At 40.3% G+C, this 19,868-nt stretch overlaps 1 protein-coding gene across 4 annotated transcripts in view; it reads left to right on the plus strand.

Moving 5' to 3' along the window:
- yap1 (Yes1 associated transcriptional regulator) overlaps nt 1-19,868 on the plus strand; it is a 157,428-nt gene that overhangs the window by 101,074 nt on the left and 36,486 nt on the right. For 2 of the 4 annotated variants that reach the window (XM_072263458.1, XM_072263459.1), the window contains exon 3: nt 1,820-1,933. The exons of the other annotated variants lie outside the window; for them this stretch is intronic. In XM_072263458.1, the coding sequence (XP_072119559.1) occupies nt 1,820-1,933 (114 nt within the window). The remainder of the gene's footprint in view (nt 1-1,819; nt 1,934-19,868) is intronic. 4 annotated transcript variants of the gene reach the window in all.

The raw sequence follows: 19,868 nt of genomic DNA on the forward strand, positions 1-19,868 counted from the left end.
CTGGTTTTCACCCATGGTTTGAAGACGTACCAGTTGTTAGGTTAACTGGTCATTGTAAATTGTCCCATGATGAGGCGAGGGTTAAATCAGGGGTTGCTGGGCAGTGCAGCCGTAAGGGCCTATTCCATGCTGTATCTCCATAAAATAAAATAAAAATAAATCTAAAAAGCATACAAATATTACGCAGCATTGAGAAGCATAATTCGTTAAAATAAGTTGTTCAGCAGGAACAAAAAGAATGGAAAACTTCTACACACAAAATGTTGCACTGCCCCTTTCAGGCAAGGACCTGTATCAAGTTAATGCCATGTACAACCACCTGTTTACACAGTTATGCTTGAGTGAAAATCCTGCAGACAGGGGTGATTAATGCATTTTCAGAAGACAAAAATGTTCTTTACCAGCATCTCACTCCCTAACATGCAATTCAGTCAGGTTCTGGAACCAGATTTTTGAATGACTGACCAGGAGAAGGAACAACTTTTAACATGATTGTTCTGAGCAACATTCACTGCGCCACTGTAATTCTGAATATAAGCATTTCATTATTATGAGATCTCCCCAGATTGTTCCTTCTCTGAAATTCTGCTGATTGTATTGAGGCAGGAACATCATTATCTCAATAAATCCAATTCTTCCTTGTCCATCCAGTTCTACTTTGGAGCCAATGACTAGATGTTAGATTTTGCTTTTTGGTCTTCTCCTTGTGAGCTTGCTTGTCCCCTCTCTCACTCCTTCGCTCTGACTCCCCATCTCTCCGACCCAAAGGGATGGATTTCATTAATGCCATTTTAGTGAAATTACTCCTTCTAATGCTATGCGGCTAATATTTCAATACGGACACTGTTATCTATAGTCAGCTGAATAAACTTAACATTCTGCGATAGTATACCCCTGCATTTGTACGCACAATTTCTAGAGGGATTGCGTAGGTAGTTGCAACTTTTTTTTCGGTTATTTTTGCTACTGTTGGGTAAAATGCATCCTTTCATGCATTTTTAAGACATTACATTTTTAATAACCCCATTATGATAAAAAGGGAGAATAAGTTGATTGTGGGAGTATCTGAGAACTTAAATTGCATGCCTCTCTTTCAGAAAGCTTCAAACTCCTTCCAGGTTTTTTTTATTCACCAACTTGCACTGAGAGGTTGTTTATTTAACAGTCTGGCAGGGTTAAAACCCACTACAACAATTGTGGGCTTTAATCTTTTATTTCTTTATCCTTCCCCCATTACTTCCCTTTCCAAGTTGTTATAGTTCCTAATGAGCTCCATTTGGTACCTGGTCATACTTTTGTCAGTTTAAGATGACAATTCCCCATGGGTAAGAGTTAAATGGCATGGGCCATCTCTACCAAACTGAAACAATGCAGTACTGTGTTATGCTTATTAAAAGGATAACATTTATCAGTAAGGCCTTACAGCCCTCAGTTTCTACCCCCAAGTCTATAAACTGGATTGAAACTTTGACCTCATTTGCAGAATATGCGGATACTAGTTAATTCCAGTCCATAGGGCTCAGTCACTGGCTGCACCTGAATAGAATATTGCAAGTCTCAAAGCTATGTATGGATTAATTCCAACAAGATATGCTCTAGTAATCTGCCTTTATACTGTTGTGTGCAACACCTTTGCCTAAATACACAACTTAAAGGATTTAGCAGTACTTAGTTTCTTTGTTTTGATATTTTTTTTCATTTTAAACAAATTTTGGGAGGGTGTTTTTATTATTATTTTCTGGTAGTCATGTAATTGTTGAGCTTGCAATATTTCACTCTGCTTAGCAGCCCACCATAAATTCCTTTACTTTTTGTTCAGGCCCACTTCCCGAAGGCTGGGAACAAGGCATGACCCCAGATGGGGAGATTTACTACATAAACCACAAAAACAAGACCACATCTTGGTTGGACCCAAGGCTTGATCCTCGCTACGGTAAGTAAGCCTTTGCTACAGGTAATGCTTGACTTGTTTTTTAAGCTGTCGAGCCAAACTTTGTAGTATTCTTTGTGGAAAATTTTTAACAAAGCAGATTGCTGTGTTTTGTTGTGCTAGTGTCTGACTGGCGAGAGCTAAATCAAAACAGTGTGCAGATCACTGAGCAGGTCAGGCTGGGAGGATATAAACTCTTTGAAGCTTTACAAGTATTGACCCTACGACCACTGTGGGCCCCAAATTGGAGTGCAGCTTTAACTCTTCCTTTGCCAGAGATCTGAAGCGTGTATTAACCACTACAGTGTGTGCTTTTTAACCATACCAACCTGGCTCGCCTTTTTAAGATAAACCTTGTAATCATTTCAGAGCGATGAATAAATCTACCCATTTTAATTCCTGGCAGTTACTCAGCTTTGATTCAGCAGTTAAATCAAGCGCTTAATCTTCGTTGCTTTCAGTCCCGTTGCATGTTAGGACCTTTGGGTGTAACGACGACTCTTGGGGAATTATAGTGAAGGAAGAAACGTAACTTGCTCCTTGTGTATCTGTTGATGAGCATCTCCTTGCTTCAGAGATTGGTTATATAGCCCATTGATGTGCTCAGTATTTCATTTCTGCTTTCCCAGTTTGGGCCCACCACTTGTGCGTTTGCGTTTAGGACTGCCAAAATATCCCAGACACACTTGAATACGTGCCAAGTCTTTCTTTGCAGTCGGATACTTAATCTTTTCCAGGCCCTTTGAGTCAAAGAGCTCAAGTGTAACTGAAAGCAAAACGAGAGGTGGGGAGGGGGGGGAAGCATGTGTGCTGTCGGAGAATAGATCTAAACAAGCCTAAATAGAGACAGGCTGTTGTATTGAACTTGAAAGAGTTTCCCTCCCACATGCGAGGTCAGGGACTTATTGTGGTTTTTATTTATTTTGTTCTGCAAGCCAAGAACATTTTTATAAGTTGCTAACCTTCATTGGCAGGCTGAGCCCACTTTGTGCAGCCAATATACTTTGTGTGTGTGTGTGTGTATATATATATATATATATATATATATATATATATCTGTGCTCCTTTCACTGTTCAGCATTACTAGGTGTAAATTGCAATGGCCAGAACTGAGCGAAATAGATGTGATTCTGTGCTGCTTCTAGTGTTAGAGAATTGGGTGCAATGTCATTTCTTTAATTATCTGGTTAACCATTACTGGATTTAGAAAAATATTGAGCCAGTAAAACAATTCAGCCATGTAAAAGATGGAATATAGAACAACCAACACAATAGAGGCCATTCGGCTCACAATGTTGTGTCGACTTTTTAATCTACTATAAAACCTACTAAGATATTGTTACATCCTGCAGTAGAACTTGTGCATCGTATTGACTCTGCCAGTCCAGCACTGAAGATGGTATGTGGTATTGTAAGTTAGTTTTGCGGACATGGATAACTGTCCCTAGTTTGGGTTCAATAATTCGAACGCAAATTGCAGCCATTTCAGATGTTTTTCCAAGACTCTAAATTTTCACATATTGCTTATTGCCAAATAAAAAATCTGCCATTAACTTAAATGTAAGCATTTAAGATGATTACATTCTCCTTTATAAAAATTTATAAGGATAAAAATATCATGCAATTTCAATTAAAAAGTTTTCTTTACAAAATTCAAGCATTTTAATCTGTAAAACTACTGCAGTAACTTTAAATTACTGAAGTTCTTTTTAAAAAAAAAATTGTACCAACATTCTTGTTTAGTACAGAGTTTAGTTTCTTTGTAAATGGAAGTAACTCTTATATTCAAGAGTTTTTAATGTATCTTTTACTTGTAGCTACGAGAGAGTTTACTTTTTGACTCTCCCTAAAGAAAATGTGTGTGTAGTTAGTAAAAACTTTCAGTAGTAACCAGTTTACCCCTGGGGGTTTTGCTAGTCTTAACAAAAAGGCCTTGTTTCAACAATCTGCTTTCAAAACTAGTGCAAAAGATAACGAAGTAAATTTGAACTTTTTTTTTTACTCATGCTTAATATTCTGATGTTTTTACATCAGTTGTATGAAGTTTGGCCAAATAGAACTGGGAAATAATGAATGGCATCAAGGACACATATATTGAGAACCCCCTGAACAACTCGTATACCTACCATAAAGCTTATGGAAAATGCTAAGCTGCCACATTAAAACATTGAACGGACTGTAAAATCACATGTAGCGATGTACAAGCATTGGGGAAGGAAAGAACAGAATCTGTAAACCTGCCTTTGGATTCATGCATGCTGATTCAGGAGGAGGAAAGTGGATATGTTCTGAATCCTTAATGTAACAATAAACGAAAAATTAGTTCCCTTGAACCAATTGCTCAATAGTGAGGAAGTATCTTGTTTCATGGTGGTCTGCAGTAAACCATAATAGTCTGGGTTTTGGCCTCATACAATTTATGGCCAAAGAATTGAAGGAAACGGCATAATTATTTCTGCCATTTGTATATGAAACATGGTAGTGGAAACACAAAATTCTAATCTGCTTATTTTAATAAATGTTTCTAACCATTATTGCATGACCATCTGCAATAAAGCATAATAAGTTCCTGTGAAACTGGCATATTGTTGGAAAACTATTGATACAGAACAGCTAAGCATTATATTGGAGAGAATGGGGCAGAATAGTTAAATAATCAATTGCACTCTTTATATTATATTTAATTTCTTGAGTAATATGGAAAAATAGCTTTTACTGCTCCTGTAAGTTTGAAAATCATGCTGATCTAATATTGAGTTAATAAGTGAACATTTGATTCCACCTCACTGAAGGGCATGTTGTGTGTGTGTGTGTGTATATATGTGTATATCTAAAGAGGTGATTGCTTGTGCACAACTGTAGCCATATTGCACTGTAGATCAGTTGGTATAACAAGCCTGAACTAGAAAGTCGAGGCACATTATAAAAAGGCAGCACCACAATTTTGCTTCAGAATCAAAAATTTAATAGTTTATTATCAAAGTTTAAATTACATACAATATGTCACCGTATACAAACCTGAGGATCACTTTCTTGTGAACAGACAAAGTAAATCCAAGAAACATAATGAAGAAGGCACTCAACAGGAAGGAGGCAACCAATGTGTAAAAGGCAGACTGCAAATACAAAAGAAAAGGAATAATAATAAATAAACAATACATATCAAGAATGAGATGCAGAGTCCTGGAAAGTGGGTCCATAGGTTGTGCAAACAGTTCAGTGAGTGAAATTCAGTGAAGTTATCCCCACTGGTTCAAGAGTCTGATGGTTGAGGGGTAATAACTGTTCCTGAACTGTGGGTCCTGAGGCTCCTGTACCACCTTCCTTGATGGTAGCAGTGAGAGGAAAACATGATCTGGGTGGTGGGAGTCCCTGATGATGGATGCTGCTTTCCTGCAACAATGCTCTGTGTAGATGTGCTCAATGGTGGGATGGTCTTTAACCTGTGATAGACTGGGCTGTATCCACTACTTTTTGTAGGATTTTTCTGTTCAGAGCCATTGGCGTTTTCATACTAGGCAGTGATGCAGCTGGTCATGTACTATCCACCACAACTCTATAGATGTTTGTCAAAGTTTTAGATATCATGCTCAATCTTCAACAAACTTCTAAGAAAGTAGTGGCGCTGCTGTGATTTCTTCATGATTGCACTTGTGTGCTGGGCTCAGGACAGATCCTCTGAAATGATAACACCAAAGCATTTAAAATTGTTTAACCTCTTCTTCTGATCCTTCAATGAGGACTGCCTCAAGGACCTCTGGTTTCCTTCTGAAGTCAATTATCAGCTCCTTGGTCTTGCTGACATTGAGTGAGAGGTTGTTGTTATGGCACCACTCAGCCAGATTTTCAGTGTCCCTCCTGTATGCTGATATACCACCTTAGATTAGGCCTACATCAGTAAACTTGAACATGGCATTGGAGTTGTACTTAGCCACAGCCATAAGCATAAAGTGAGTGGAGCAGAGGTCTAAGCACACAGCCTTGTGGTGCACCAGAGATGATGGAGGAGATGCTGTCAATCCCACTGACTGGGGTCTGCAAATGAGGAATTTGAGGATCCAATTGCACAAGGGTGTCCTGTGGCCAAGTTGTAGTCAATGAAGAGCATCCTGATGTGTATGTCTTTGCTGTCCAGATGTTCCAGGGTTGAGTGAAGAGGCAATGAAATACCACCTGCTGTGGGCCAGTAGGCAAATTCAACGGATCCTTGCCACTTCTCAGGCAGATGTTGATGCGTTTCATCACCAACCTCTCAAAGCATTTCATCATGGTGGACGTAGGTGCTACTGGATGATAGTCATTGAGGCAGGTTACCGTGTTCTTCTTGGGCATCAGTGTAATTGAAGCATGTTGGGTATCTTAAGACTACTGAAATGAGTGGTTAAAACTCCCAGTGAACACTCTAGCCAGTTGATAAGCACAAATCTTTAGTACTCAGCTAGGTACCCAATCTTGGCCAGATGCTTTCCATAGGTTCAACTCCTGAAGGATGCTCTCACCTGGGCCTAAGAGACTGAAATCATAGGGCCATCAGGGGCTGTGGGACTTTCTGAAAGTTCCTCCATATTTTGACAGTCAAAGTCAGCATAGAAAGCATTGAGCTCATCTGGGAGCGAAGCCTTGTTGTCCAGTATGTGGTTTGGTTCCACCATGTAAGAGGTAATAGCATTCAATCCCTTCCACAGTGTCGAGCATCCTTCACTGATTAAAGTTTGGTCCAGAATTGCCACTTTGCCCATGAAATGGCTTTCCAGGGATCCTACCTGGATCTCTTGCATCTTTCTTGGTCACCAGACCTGAATGCCAGGGACCTGGCCCTCAGTGGATTGCATATCTCTGGTTTGTCCAGGGCTTCTGGTGGAGAAAATTGGATGATTTTGTGGGGACACATTTGTCCATCCATGACTGTTTTTATAAAGTCCATGACAACATTCATTCAGATCCTCTGAGTCCTTTAACACTGACTTGAAGCAATCCTGTATCCACTGCTCTGGAGCCTTGCTCTTTAGCATCTGTCTATATGCAAGTAGAAGACAACCAAGTGATTAGATTTCCCAAATGTGGTCTAGGCATGAGACAGTAGGTGTTCCTTATTGTTGTTTTGTAGTGGTCAAGTGTGATAGGAACCCTGGTGCTGTAGGTTATGTGCTGATGATAATTGGACAGAGGTTTCATCAAGCAAACATGAATGAAGTCCTGACTATGATTTGAAATGCATCAGACTGGGCTGTTTCGTGATTGCTCACTATCTCGAGTGCCTGATTAACATTGGCCTTTGGCAGGATGTAAAGGATCATGGATGAGAACTCTTCAATAGTAGAATGGTTGGCACTTAATCATTTAATGTTCCAGGTCGGGGGGTGGGGGGCCAAGGGTATGACAAAATTGCCATGTCAGAGCGGCACAAAGATTTTATCATGAAACACAGCCCCTACCTTTTGCCTTCTCTGAATCAGCAGTTCGATCCATCCTGTGTGTTGGTAAACAGCCCTCAACATGTCACCGTGGTTCCCAGGTGCCATCTTGCTGATATATGCATATTACTGATCTATGCTGTGAAATTTGTCAAAACATCTATCTCGCATGATGGGTCACTTGAGGGAGCTGCTTAAATCTTACTAATTAGACTACTGGCTGACTTTCAATGCAATAACTAAAGCAGCATATATAACTTAATCCTAGTTCTGTGTACATGTGTGTTTTATCATTGCTAACCTGTTGCATTTATATCCTTGTGATTAGAGTACTGTGTTACTTATTTCGTTAATAAAACTTCCGTAGTTCCAGTAATCCAGTCTCCAACTAAGTGGTCCATTTCTGCTGGTTGGCAACCCAGTTACGGGGTACGTAACACGGAAAAGCCTGAAAGAGCTCGTAAGGGTGTTACACTTAGCGTAAAACTAGACATAATTCAGTGTTTCAATCGTGGTGAACGAAGTAAGGACAAAGTGAGTTTGGCTTGTGGAAGCTGACAAAGATGATGTTGAAGAAGTTTTGGCATCCCATGACCAAGATCTGACAGATGAAGAGCTGATGCAATTGGAAGAAAAAAGGATAACAATCGAAACCGAATGAGTAATGAATAAAGTACGACTTTAATTTTGAAAGGGTATGTCGGTTTAGGGGATATTTGCAGGATGGTTTGAGTCCTTACAAAGAACTGTGTGATAGAAAAATGCATGAGGCTCAGCAGTCAAGCAAACCTGCCACAGCAGACGATGAACCTTGACCTTTGACATCGAGGCGAGCAGTCATAGGAGAAGATGAGCTGCCTGCTCTAATGGAAACAGGAGATGAGATGACACCCCAGTGTCCCACCACCCCAAGTCCCAGGCCACAGACAGATACCGATTTGCGGAAAATGCAGTGGTGGCAGGGACGCACACAGCACATCTTTAAGAAAAAAGCTGAAATAAACATGCTAATTAATTAGGTGCCGCCGACATGTAATTGTCGGCCCAGATCAGAGACGACACAATCGGAAATCGGCACTGATCTGGGCTGACAATTACGGGCTGCACCTAATTAATTAGCATGTTTGTTTTGGCTTTTTTCTTAAAGATGTGCTGTGTGCCTCCCGGCTTCGCGGCAATGTATCGCTCAGCAGCCTGGAGGGTGGGAGGCCACTGCACCACCCAAACTCCAACGACTCAGTCTAACACACCATCATCAGTGTGCTCGGTGCTGAACCAATTCTGGTAAGTGATACTACATTGTACATACATTATTTCTACTTTATATCGGCTGTGAATGTTTACGTGTTATTTGGTATGATTTGGCAGCTTCATAGCTTAAAGATTACTGGAGAGCGCTTGCGCGTGTTTTTGCCAACAGCGCTTGCGTAAGATTTTCTGCCGACGGCGCTTGCGTGAGATTTTCGCTACGGAGAACAGTTCAGTATTGATTGTGGAAAAGTATTTCTACTTTATGTAGGCTGTGTATTTATCATATTATTCCTGCTTTTACTATATGGTACTGTTATTTTAGGTTTTATGTGTTATTTGGCAGGTTATTTTTGGGTGTGCGAATGCTCACAAAATTTTCCCATATAAATAAATGGTAATTGCTTCTTTGCTTTACGACATTTCGGTTTATGAACCGTTTCATAGGAACGCTCTACCTTCGGATGGCAGGGGAAACCTGTATACCGATTGAAAAATGGGGAAAAAATTCTTCAATTAGCTAATTTATCCTCTATATGTGCTAAACATGTGTTGATACAGTTTAAAGTAGTGCACAGGGCTCATATGTCCAAAGGTAAACTATCTCGTTATTATTCTTATATTAATCCTATATGTGATAGATGTCATTCCGAGATAGCTTCTTTAACTCACATGTTTTGGTCATGTCCTCTGTTGGAAAAATATTGGAAAGATATTTTTGATATTATTTTAACAGTTTTGAATACAGACTTACAACCTCACCCAATTACTGCTATTTTTGGATTACCAATGATAGACTCAAATTATTTAACCCCTTCAGCTCGTCAGATGATTGCCTTTAATGGCTAGAAGATCCATTTTGCTGAATTGGAAAGGAATTAACCCTCCTACTGTATTTCACTGTTTTTCACAAACTATGTTGTGTTTAAATTTGGAAAAAATTAGAAGTGTGGTTTATGACCTTTCCATTAAATTTGAAAAAACTTGGAGGCCATTTATTCAGCATCTTCGTATGATGTAAGTTGACTATTTCCAAACTTATTTTACTTCTCTGTACTGTTGGTTGAGAGGAACGGAGTCGTCGACACTAAGGTTTTCTTTTCTTCCATTTTTACGTTGTTAAAATTGCCCAGGTCTTTTTTAGTTTAGTTGATTAATTCTGTTTAGATTAGTTTTTTTTGGAGGGGGGGGTTGTTTTTTTTTGTTTTTTTTTTCTTTTTTCATGATTTTTGCCTAGATATTTTTTTGTCCTGTATTATTCATTGGTATCCTACATGATTGGGAGTTTCGTCAATTAAATACTATTAGGTTTTATAATTACTCACGTTAAGTATAACAATGTATTCCCAACAATTTTGTATTATTGCTATGTTATGTTCATATTCTATGAAACTAATAAAAAGATTGAAAAAGAAAGAAGTAAAGGCGCTGGTGGGCCTCCTTGGCAGTGAACTCTGCTTGGTTGGACCAAGTCAGGTCATTTGTGATATTGACCCAGAGGAACTTAAAGCTTTTGACCTGTTCTACTTGCGCACCGCCGATGTAAATGGGGTAGTGTGGTCCGCTACTCCTTCTGAAGTCAACAACCAATTCCTTTGTCTTGCTTTCGTTGAGGGATAGGTTATTGTCTTCGCACCATCCCACCAGGTTCTTAATTTCCTCTCTCTACTCAACCTCATCATTACCCTTTTGTGTTTTATATTCTGTGTTTTTGATCGTTTTTTTTGTTGCTGTTTGCGCAAATTTTTTTTGAGCGTGGTGGGGGATCTGAAGCTTTTCTCTGAACAGGTTGGTTTCATGACTGCCTGTTGTGAAGATGAATTTCAGGGTTGTATACTGCAAACATACTTTGATAATAAATGTGCTAGAGTTTGTAAAGTGCAACTGGAACAATAAATAGGATGGGATATCCCAAGAAAAATATTGAATTGATAAGTGGCTCTATTAAGTGGCACATGTAATTAATCCAAATGGTTTTGATTACTGGCACAACAAGCATATTCATTGGATTTTAAAATTCTGTTAGTGTGTCCTGACATCATTCCTCAGCAGCAAAATTATTGGAGTGAATCAGACAAAAACCGTGTGTTCATACTCTACTGTGTGGCGCGTGGCTAAGTGGTTAGGTCGTTGGGCTAGCAATCTGAAGGTCGTGGGTTTGAGCCTTGGCTGAGGCAGCGTGTGTGTCCTTGAGCAAGGTGCTTAACCACACAATGCTCCAGTCTACCCAGCTAAGAATGGGTACCGGCAAAAATGCTGGGGGTTAACCTCGCGATAGACTGGCGTCCTATCTGGGCGGGGGGAGTCTTGTACTCTCAGTCACTTCACGCCACGGAAACCGGCATAAGCACCAGCCTGATGGGCCACAAGGCTCGTGACAGACTTTAATACTCTTTACTATCGTGTATTTCAAAAAAGGGTTACTCCAGAGTGTTTTTTTTTAAAACACAGCAAAGAAAACTGAAAGATCTAAGAAGTATTGGTCAAAGCCTATCATATAGTGCTTTGTAGCACCGACTATAACGTTCCCAGGTTAAATCTGGGTTCTAGAGTAAACACAGTTGTAATGTGGAATTACAATTTGCCATATTTTTAGTGGGGTGGATTTAAGTGCACACTCAAAGGGTGCATGAGAATGAAAACTGCACACATTAATGGATGTAATACTGTATTTGATTCAGCCAGGCCCAAGGTTATCTCTCAATAGGACCACTCCCACTGGATCTATATGTGGAATTAAAATGGGCAAATGGAGTCTTGGTTAAAAAATTTATTCAAAGCATAGCACATTTGACATTGGTATTCTTCTCAACATTGCAGTGGTGCACCATCCAAGACTGTGGTCTGATGTTGCACTTGAACCCACAACTTTCTGATTTAGTGGGAAGTGGGTGGAAGTGGAGGAAAATCACTCAGCTCCCCCAAATTTGGAAAATCTGGGAATAAAGGAATAATTTTTCAATCCTTTCATCATATTTAATGAGAAAAATTTGCCTTTGTAATTTAATTATTCACACAATGTTTTAATGATTTAAATATCCATCTACATATTTGCATATAGACTGTATGATGCGAAATAACTTGACTAATAGAATAGATATCCCTCAAGATTGTTTAATGTCACTTCCAGTACACAGGTGTCAAGGGGAATGAAATAATTGTTCATCCGGATCTGATGCAGCGTTTTAAAAAAAACAAAGGTAAAGAACACAATAATAAAAATAGTAAATTTTAAATACATAGCTTGTATACGTAGATTAATTGTATGACCATAAAATGGAGCTAGGTACAGGAGTGTCTGTATATAAGGTGACTCTGACAAGAAATGATAAAGTAGTGGTTGTGGTGTTTTGATGGGGTGGGTTAGTAGGTAGAGGTATTGGTCAGCCTGACTGCTTAAATAAAGTAACTGTGTTTGAGTCTGGTAGTCGTGGCGTGGGTGTGATATAGCCTCCTGCCTATTTCTGTATCTTTGTCTATCCTTGATGGCAGGCAGGTTGGTACCAGTGATGCATTGAGCAGTTTTGACTACCTGCTGTAGAGCCTTCGAGTCTGCTGCAGTGCAGTTTCTGTACCACCAACCAACCCAGTCACCACTACTTTATCAGAGCAGCTCAGAGAAGCCTCATCTTGGGCATCAAGAATGCAAAGACTGGCTGCTGTTACGTAACCGGCAACAATGAATATTAATCGGGACAGGTTTTATGAAAACAACCAAACATTTATTAAACACATATAAGCAATAAGGGAAAAAAAACACAAAGGAAAACTTTAACCGGAGGTTAAACAGGTACGCAGCCGTTCATCAACTCCACTCGGCTCTGGTTCTTAAAGCGTTAAATACGAAAACAGTTCTTAAAGCAATACAGCCAGATACAGTTCTTAAAGCGATAACTCCGAAAGTCCAACAGATTTACACATTCAATTGGGAGAGACTTCTCTGGAGAAGGATTTCTTCACTGACGCACCTTTAATGCTGGTTCTGTCCACAGGATTCCCGATGCCGAAAATAAACAGTTTAAATCGACTGACCTTAAGTTCCTTTTAGAGAGAGAGAGAGCCTTTGTGCATTAACTCATTGCGCTATTGCAAGAGTTATCCAGGTTCTCTTCAATGAAGACTCAATAAGGTCGATCCTTTATTAAATTGCCAACCGATGCCGACTTCTCTCGATCCTTCACTTCAATGAATTCTTCAAAACTGTCGGAATTGAGTAAATTGGCACTTCCAGCCACAAATTTCCAGTTCAAATACAATATCTTGTAAGAGAGCGCACCTTCCGTTTTAAAAATGAAATTGCGTCACAAAAACAAACACGCAATAGAAACGAAGGTACAACATGTTCTACCTGGAAATCTACAAACTCAAAAACCCACTGCGTCACCTGAGTCGACCCTTATATAGTCACGGGACATGTCATCATGTGACCTCACATCGGCGGGAAAATCACATCAGGTGACCTCCAAAAGACCATTACAGCAGTCTCACCAAAAAAATAGATCTCCTTGAGCACGTAACACTGCGCACAAAAAAAAATTGGTGGGTAGGTACGCGCAATTGCTGAGCACTTGGCCTGAAATGTTATCTCTCCAACGATTGGCTCTCATGCAAAGTCCTTCTCACGTCTGCTGCTGTTACAGGCGGTGGTTGCTCACCTGAAAGTGTGGGGGAGTGGGGGCGGTATCGCTTTGGCTGGCATTGTGTTGCTGCCTCAAAGCGTCCACAAACATTACTGAGGGATTCATGGAGGGGAGGCATCACTTATACCATTGATATTGTTTTTCCTTGAGTAGTCAGTAGTGCCTTTGATACCCAGCCGTATATGCTGGGGATCGTTATTGGGCAGGTGTTCCTGAATTTTTTTGCATGTAGACACTCTTTGCCTCCTGGCTGCTCTGAGTGCTGTTCTGTCACCAGACTCGAAGGCAGCTTCCTTAGCCCTTAGTAGGGAGCACACCTCTGCATCTGGCTAGGGCTTCTGGTTGGGCTGTGAGATGACTGTTCTGGAGGTATTGACGCCATCTACACACTTACAGATGTAGCTGGTGACAGAGGAGGCATATTCCTCGACATCTGTGTCCTCCATTGTTTCACTGATAGTCCAGTTGCATCTTTTCATAATTACCTGCTTTTAGGTCTGTATTGTATCACAGTAGAATTATAGGGGCTTCGCAGGTTTTGAGTCACTTCTGGATTATGGAAATCTGACTTAAACATTCTCCCATCTATTTTTAAAGAATTGTTCACGCTAGTAATAATAATGAAATTCTTCATGTTCTTCATTACTGACTGGGTGGTTATTCAATGAAATGACTGAATTATTTTATAAGAGTTTTTGGAACAATATGAAGATTCCCATAGGAAACAGAGAAATCAGCTTACGGACAGTTCTCAAGAATGGAACTTTTAAATAACCCAGGCTCTACCTGTGCTTGTAATAATACTTTAATTAGTCAACAACTACTAGAAATTGAGTTTGACATGAATCGCACAGCTAACTCCATCAGTTTACTACTGAAGGGCATGCATTGAAGGTGAGGGGGGGTTAAGTTCAAAGAAAATGTGCAGGCCAATTTATTTTACATAGTGGACATCTGGAATGCACTGCCAAGAGTGGTGATGGAGATCAATATGATAGATGTTCAAAAGCTCCTTGGGTTTCTGTGCAGAGGGTGGAGGTACCTAGACATTATATGAGCAGAAGGCATGAGATGTTCAATTACTAGATTGATTAATTCAGCATAACATTGTAGGCTGAAAGGCCTTTCCCTACACTGTGTACTTATCTGCTCTAAGTTACGAGGTATAAAGTGGGGGAGGAGTGAAGGGCTGCTGAAGATCATGAGAATATTTGTGCCTGGCAGTAATGATTTCATTAAAAACAGTAATACCAGATGTGTCTTCAAATGGAATTACTTTATAAACTTTAAATCATAAACGTTAGTTGATTGAAATTAGGAGCAGAAGTAATGCATTGGTCACTTGAGCTGTACTGTCATTCAGTTCAGCCAGCTACAGCTAACTCCACTTAGTTGTGTAATTTTTTGATAATCTCTGTTTACCACAAAAATCTTGTTGCCCTTGATCTGTAAGATTTCAGCTGATCTCTCTCTTGATCAGTTCCTGAATTTTAGGTTATATTGTCCTAATGTTTTTTCATTCCTCCTCTGATTGTAGCTTTATGCAAATCCCTGGTAAAATGTGTTGTTTTTTTTTATTAATGTATTTGGAATAGCACAGTCTTGATTTCAAGTTCTGCCCAGGCATTGTGCTCTGCACATGGGGAGGCAGCTGGCGGGCGACCATACTCTGTACACTGGTAGCCAACCTGTATTGATGCCCCACTAATGCGCAGCATGGGTGTGGTGAAGGTGCAACAGTCTGGCTCAAATTCCAACTCCAGCATTAATGTCCAGAAGCAGCCAACATCGAGAAGTTGGTCAAACGGCCAGAGTTTTGAGATTAAAATCAAACTTAATTGAGAATCAATCGGCTGTCCTGGTGCTTGGGAAGCTGACCAACCTGGACTGAAAGCTGGTCCCAGACTCTGAGTACAACAGCCCAAGTAGCATACTGTAACTTCATTCTGAGCACCTTTTTAATGTTCATATGAACAAGTAATGATGGGAAAGTGGTGTGTCATGAATTATTTTGGACAGCCCAACTTGAGTGATATCTAGACTGGAGAATCTAAGAAGCTACTAGATGATTTAAGTGAGATCAAAGTAATAAAGCACTTACAGACCTGGAGTGAATAGACAGAGCCCCCTTGGACTTGTAATAAATATAAATTTTAGATCAGATATGGCATGGAATATGAAGGGCTTTTGGAGAAAGGACCTATGAGCAAAGTTATAATTGGAAGTAATTTGGAAAATGTGTAGCTTGGGTAGTCGATGGTCTTGCTGCTTCACAGCCAGTTGATGTTCATGGATCCTCGTGGATAGTTTTCTTCCAGTTTAGCCAACGTAATATTTGCTGCAGTGTTAGCATTGGAATTTGTCTTGCCAGATGCCTTGGTTCATCTTTTGCTCCGCAAAGTACCGTTCTCAACATTGTTGTTGGCTAATGCGCAACAGAAATTCTATGTTCTTGGAACCGTCAGGCTGTCATTTCTGATGCTTCCAGTGTATGGTAGGACAAACCACTTGGTTGCTTCTAGGTTGGTGCATTGTCAGCCTTGCAGGCACCTTTGCATGAAGTGCTGTGGGTATCCATTTCATGCAGGTACATTGAAGAAATGTTTCTCCTCCATTACCTTTTAGTTCCACCGTACTGCAGTGTGTCTCTGCTCTTCTGAGCAAAGTTTTGATACAGCTCTTCCTGTGTGTATTTGGGTGGTTGCTGTGATAGTTTAGGATGTGACCTGAATATGTTCCCTTACGATAAATGTAAGTTTCCAAAGTGCCATCTGTGTTCCTACTGACAAGAACGTCCAAGAGTGTTAGTTCCTCCTCAGTTTCTGTCTCCATTGTGAACTTACTATCATTGAACACTTTGTTGTTTAGTTTTTTTCAATCTCAATGACAAAGACAGCATCAATGTAACCGACCCAAATTTTAGCGCTTATAATTAGCAACACCGTCTTTTCTAAATTTTGCATGATGGCCTCCACTATGAACCCAGAGAGGGGTGAACCCATTGGAGTCCCTTTCAGCTGTTTGTAAACTCTCCCTGGTCTCTACCCATGAAGGTCAAGAGGGGCTCAAATTCAAGCAACAGACACAAAATGCTGGAGGGACTCAGCAGGCCAGGCAGCATCTATGGGGGGGGGGGGAAGTACAGTCGACGTTTTAGAAACATAGAGAACCTACAGCACAATACAGGCCCTTTGGCCCACAAAGCTGTGCCGAACGTGTCCTTACCTTAGAAATTGCCTAGGGTTACCCATATCCCTCTATTTTTCTGAGCTCCATGTGTCTATCAAGGAGTCTCTTAAAGTACCCTATCGTATCCGCCTCCATCACCGTTGCCAGCAGCCCATTCCACGCACTCACCACTCTGCGTTTTTTTTTAAAAAAACGAACTTATCCCTGACATCTCCTCTGTACCTACTTCCAAGCACCTTAAAATTGTGCCCTCTCATGCTAGCCATTTCAGCCCTGGTAAAAAGCCTCTGACATAATCAATGCCTTTCATCATCTTACACACCTCTATCAGGTCACCTCTCATCCTCCGTCGCTCCAAGGAAATAGGGCCGAGTTCACGCGACCTATTTTCATAAGGCTTGCTCCCCAATCCAGGCAACATCCTTGTAAATCTCCTCTGCACCCTTTCTATGGCTTCCACATCCTTCCTGTGGTGAGGCGACCAGAACTGAGCACAGTACTCCAAGTGGGGTCTGACCAGGATCCTATGTAGCTGCAACATTACCTCTCGGCTCCTAAACTCAATCCCATGATTGATGAAGGCCCATGCACTGTATGCTTTCTTAACCACAGAGTCAACCTGCGCAGCAGCTTTGAGTGTACTATGGGCTCAGACCCCAAGATCCCTCTGATCCTCCATACTGCCAAGAGTCTTACCATTAATACTATATTCTGTCATCATATTTGACCTACCAAAATGAACCACCTCACACTTATCTGGGTTGAACTCCATCTACCACTTCTCAGCCCAGTTTTGCATCCTATCAATGTCCTGCTGTAATCTCTGACAACCCTCCGGACTATCCACAACATCTCCAACCTTCGTGTCATCAGCAAATTTACTAACCCATCCCTCCACTTCCTCATCCAGGTCATTTATAAAAATCACGAAGAGTAGGGGTCCCAGAACAGATCCCTGAGGCACACCATTTGTGACCAACCTCCATGCAGGATATGACCCGTCTACAACAACTCTTTGCCTTCTGTGGGCAAGCCAGTTCTGGATCCACAAAGCAATGTCCCCTTGGATCCCATGCCTCCTTACTTTCTCAATAAACCTTGCATGGGGTACCTTGTCAAATGCCTTTCTGAAATCCATATACACTACATCTACTGCTCTACCCTCATCAATGTGTTTAGTCACATCCTCAAAAAATTCAATCAGGCTCGTAAGGCACGACCTGCCTTTGACAAAGCCATGCTGATTATTCCTAATCATATTATGCCTTTCCAAATGTTCATAAAATCCTCTATCTCAGGATCTTCTCCATCAATTTACCAACCACTGAAGAAAGACTCACTGGTCTATAATTTTCTGGGCTATCTCTACTCCCTTTGGGCAGAGACTTTCCCTTGTTTGTGATTGGGGCACAAATTCAACTGGGCATCAGTGAAATTCATGGCACAAGCTAACACACACCATGCAAGGGAATTAATAAAGCATGGTTTTCCACAAACAATTCTGTAAACAGACATGTAGACCTCAGTCCTATTTATGAGCAAATGCGGGCAAAGTTCCAGAACCACAATGCCCAAAGTTCGCCACACAAGCACTTAACAATAAGATTTCCTCCCAGCATCACTATTGAGTATCATAATGATGGCCAATCAGCAGATTGATAAGAATACAAAGGCCAAACATTCAGAGAACACCCTACGATTAATAGCACAGATGATGTCTCCTCGTACGGTGACAGAACGATTGCAAATAAATTGCCAAGATGGGAGAACAACTCAACCCAGCCAAAGTTACAATTATGGAATTGAGCTCAAGTTATTGACCTGCATAGAAGATTGGGTCGGCATTGGAAGCTGAAGAAGGGCCAATGAGAATGCACCTTAAATAAGAAGAAAATGAAATGGTATTTAGTAAGAATTGGCTGAGGCCTTACCTCTTATATTAATTTGCATTTATGGCAAAATTTCAAATCTGGGTAATCAATTAAGTGAAGGAGCAAAATTGAGGCAGATGGATTTCTCTGTAGGTTGGGCTTGCACGATTTGCAGGATACATTAATCAGATCTGTACCTTTACTCAAATAAGGAGGAAAAAAATCCAAATTGGCATTTGATCTATTAATAGTTGGATACAAAAAGGTCTAATGAAATGCGAAATCAGGCCCAATAAAGTTAAGTGCCCTAGTTTCTGAATGAGGAGGTTTTGTTGTGTTTGCCAAAACCATGGTCATTGGGAGGACTCTGCCCAATGCCGGGGCCATGACTGTAAAGAGGCAACTACTAGGGAATAGAATTTTTGCTTTTCTACTATCAAAGGCTGCATGCTCTGAAAATTGAGATGTGTTTTTTTTAACATGAAATATATTTTGAAAATAACTTTCTTAAAATATGAGTCTTAATTATAGAATCATCAAATAAAATGAGAGAATTCCTGCCAAGCCTCAGTTTCTTTTCCAATATTAGTCTCTTTAACTAATATTGATCCCTCTTGGCGGTATGGGAAATGGCAAGGCGGTACTGCTTGTCCTTCCATTGGCAATATTGGTGAGGTTGAAAGGGAAGAAAGAAACTGCACACATAAAATGCCTTGAAGAAGGGTCTCTGCTCCAAACATCAATTGTCTATTCATTTCCATGGATGCTGCCTGGCCTGCTGAATTCTTCCAGCATTTTGTGTGTTTCACTTTGGATTTCCAGCATCTGTAGAACTTCTCATGTTTCTAAATAGTAAAATGTGTTCAGGGAACCAGATGATTGAAGTTTGGAAAATGGCCAGCATTCTGTGGTTATTGTTAGCTATATAATATGAATATTACCAGCTGGTGGCTGGTTAAAAAGACTCTTACCAGGAAATGGTTATCACAGGAGAGCCCAACTTTAAATACATGGATGGAAATTACAATGGGCATTTACAAAATGGAGAAGATAACAGCATCTGTCATTCATAAATTGGAACAATTTGATTCATACTGGGGGAAAATGGTTTACTGCATAACACCCTATAGGCCTGATTTTATTCTCACAAATCAATGATTATGTTGTAAAAAGATCACTCCCTACTTGTACATAGTTTTCTTCTTCTTTATTCTTTCTTTTCCTTCTTTTCTATAAGTGTATACCTCAGATAAATACCATGTGGAGATTTGTGGCAAACATGAATATATGATATATGCATACAGTATCTGAAATACATCTTTTGGAAATGTTTGTATGATGCTGAATTTAAATTTAAAAAATTTAAATGTGGTCTGATCTTCATCTAAGTCACAATAATAGACAAACACAAACTGCCCAAACTACTAACAAACAAACATTTCTGCTTTTCATGTCTTTATGGAAACACATTGTTTAATCATTCACAGTCCAGCCTGGAAAAACTGTATGAACCCCTGTATTTAATAACTGGTAGTACCTCCTTTAGCAGCAGTAACCACCACCAAATGTTTCCGGT

This window comes from Mobula birostris, chromosome 7, assembly GCF_030028105.1.
Source record: "Mobula birostris isolate sMobBir1 chromosome 7, sMobBir1.hap1, whole genome shotgun sequence".
NCBI classification, from domain to species: Eukaryota; Metazoa; Chordata; class Chondrichthyes; order Myliobatiformes; family Myliobatidae; genus Mobula; species Mobula birostris.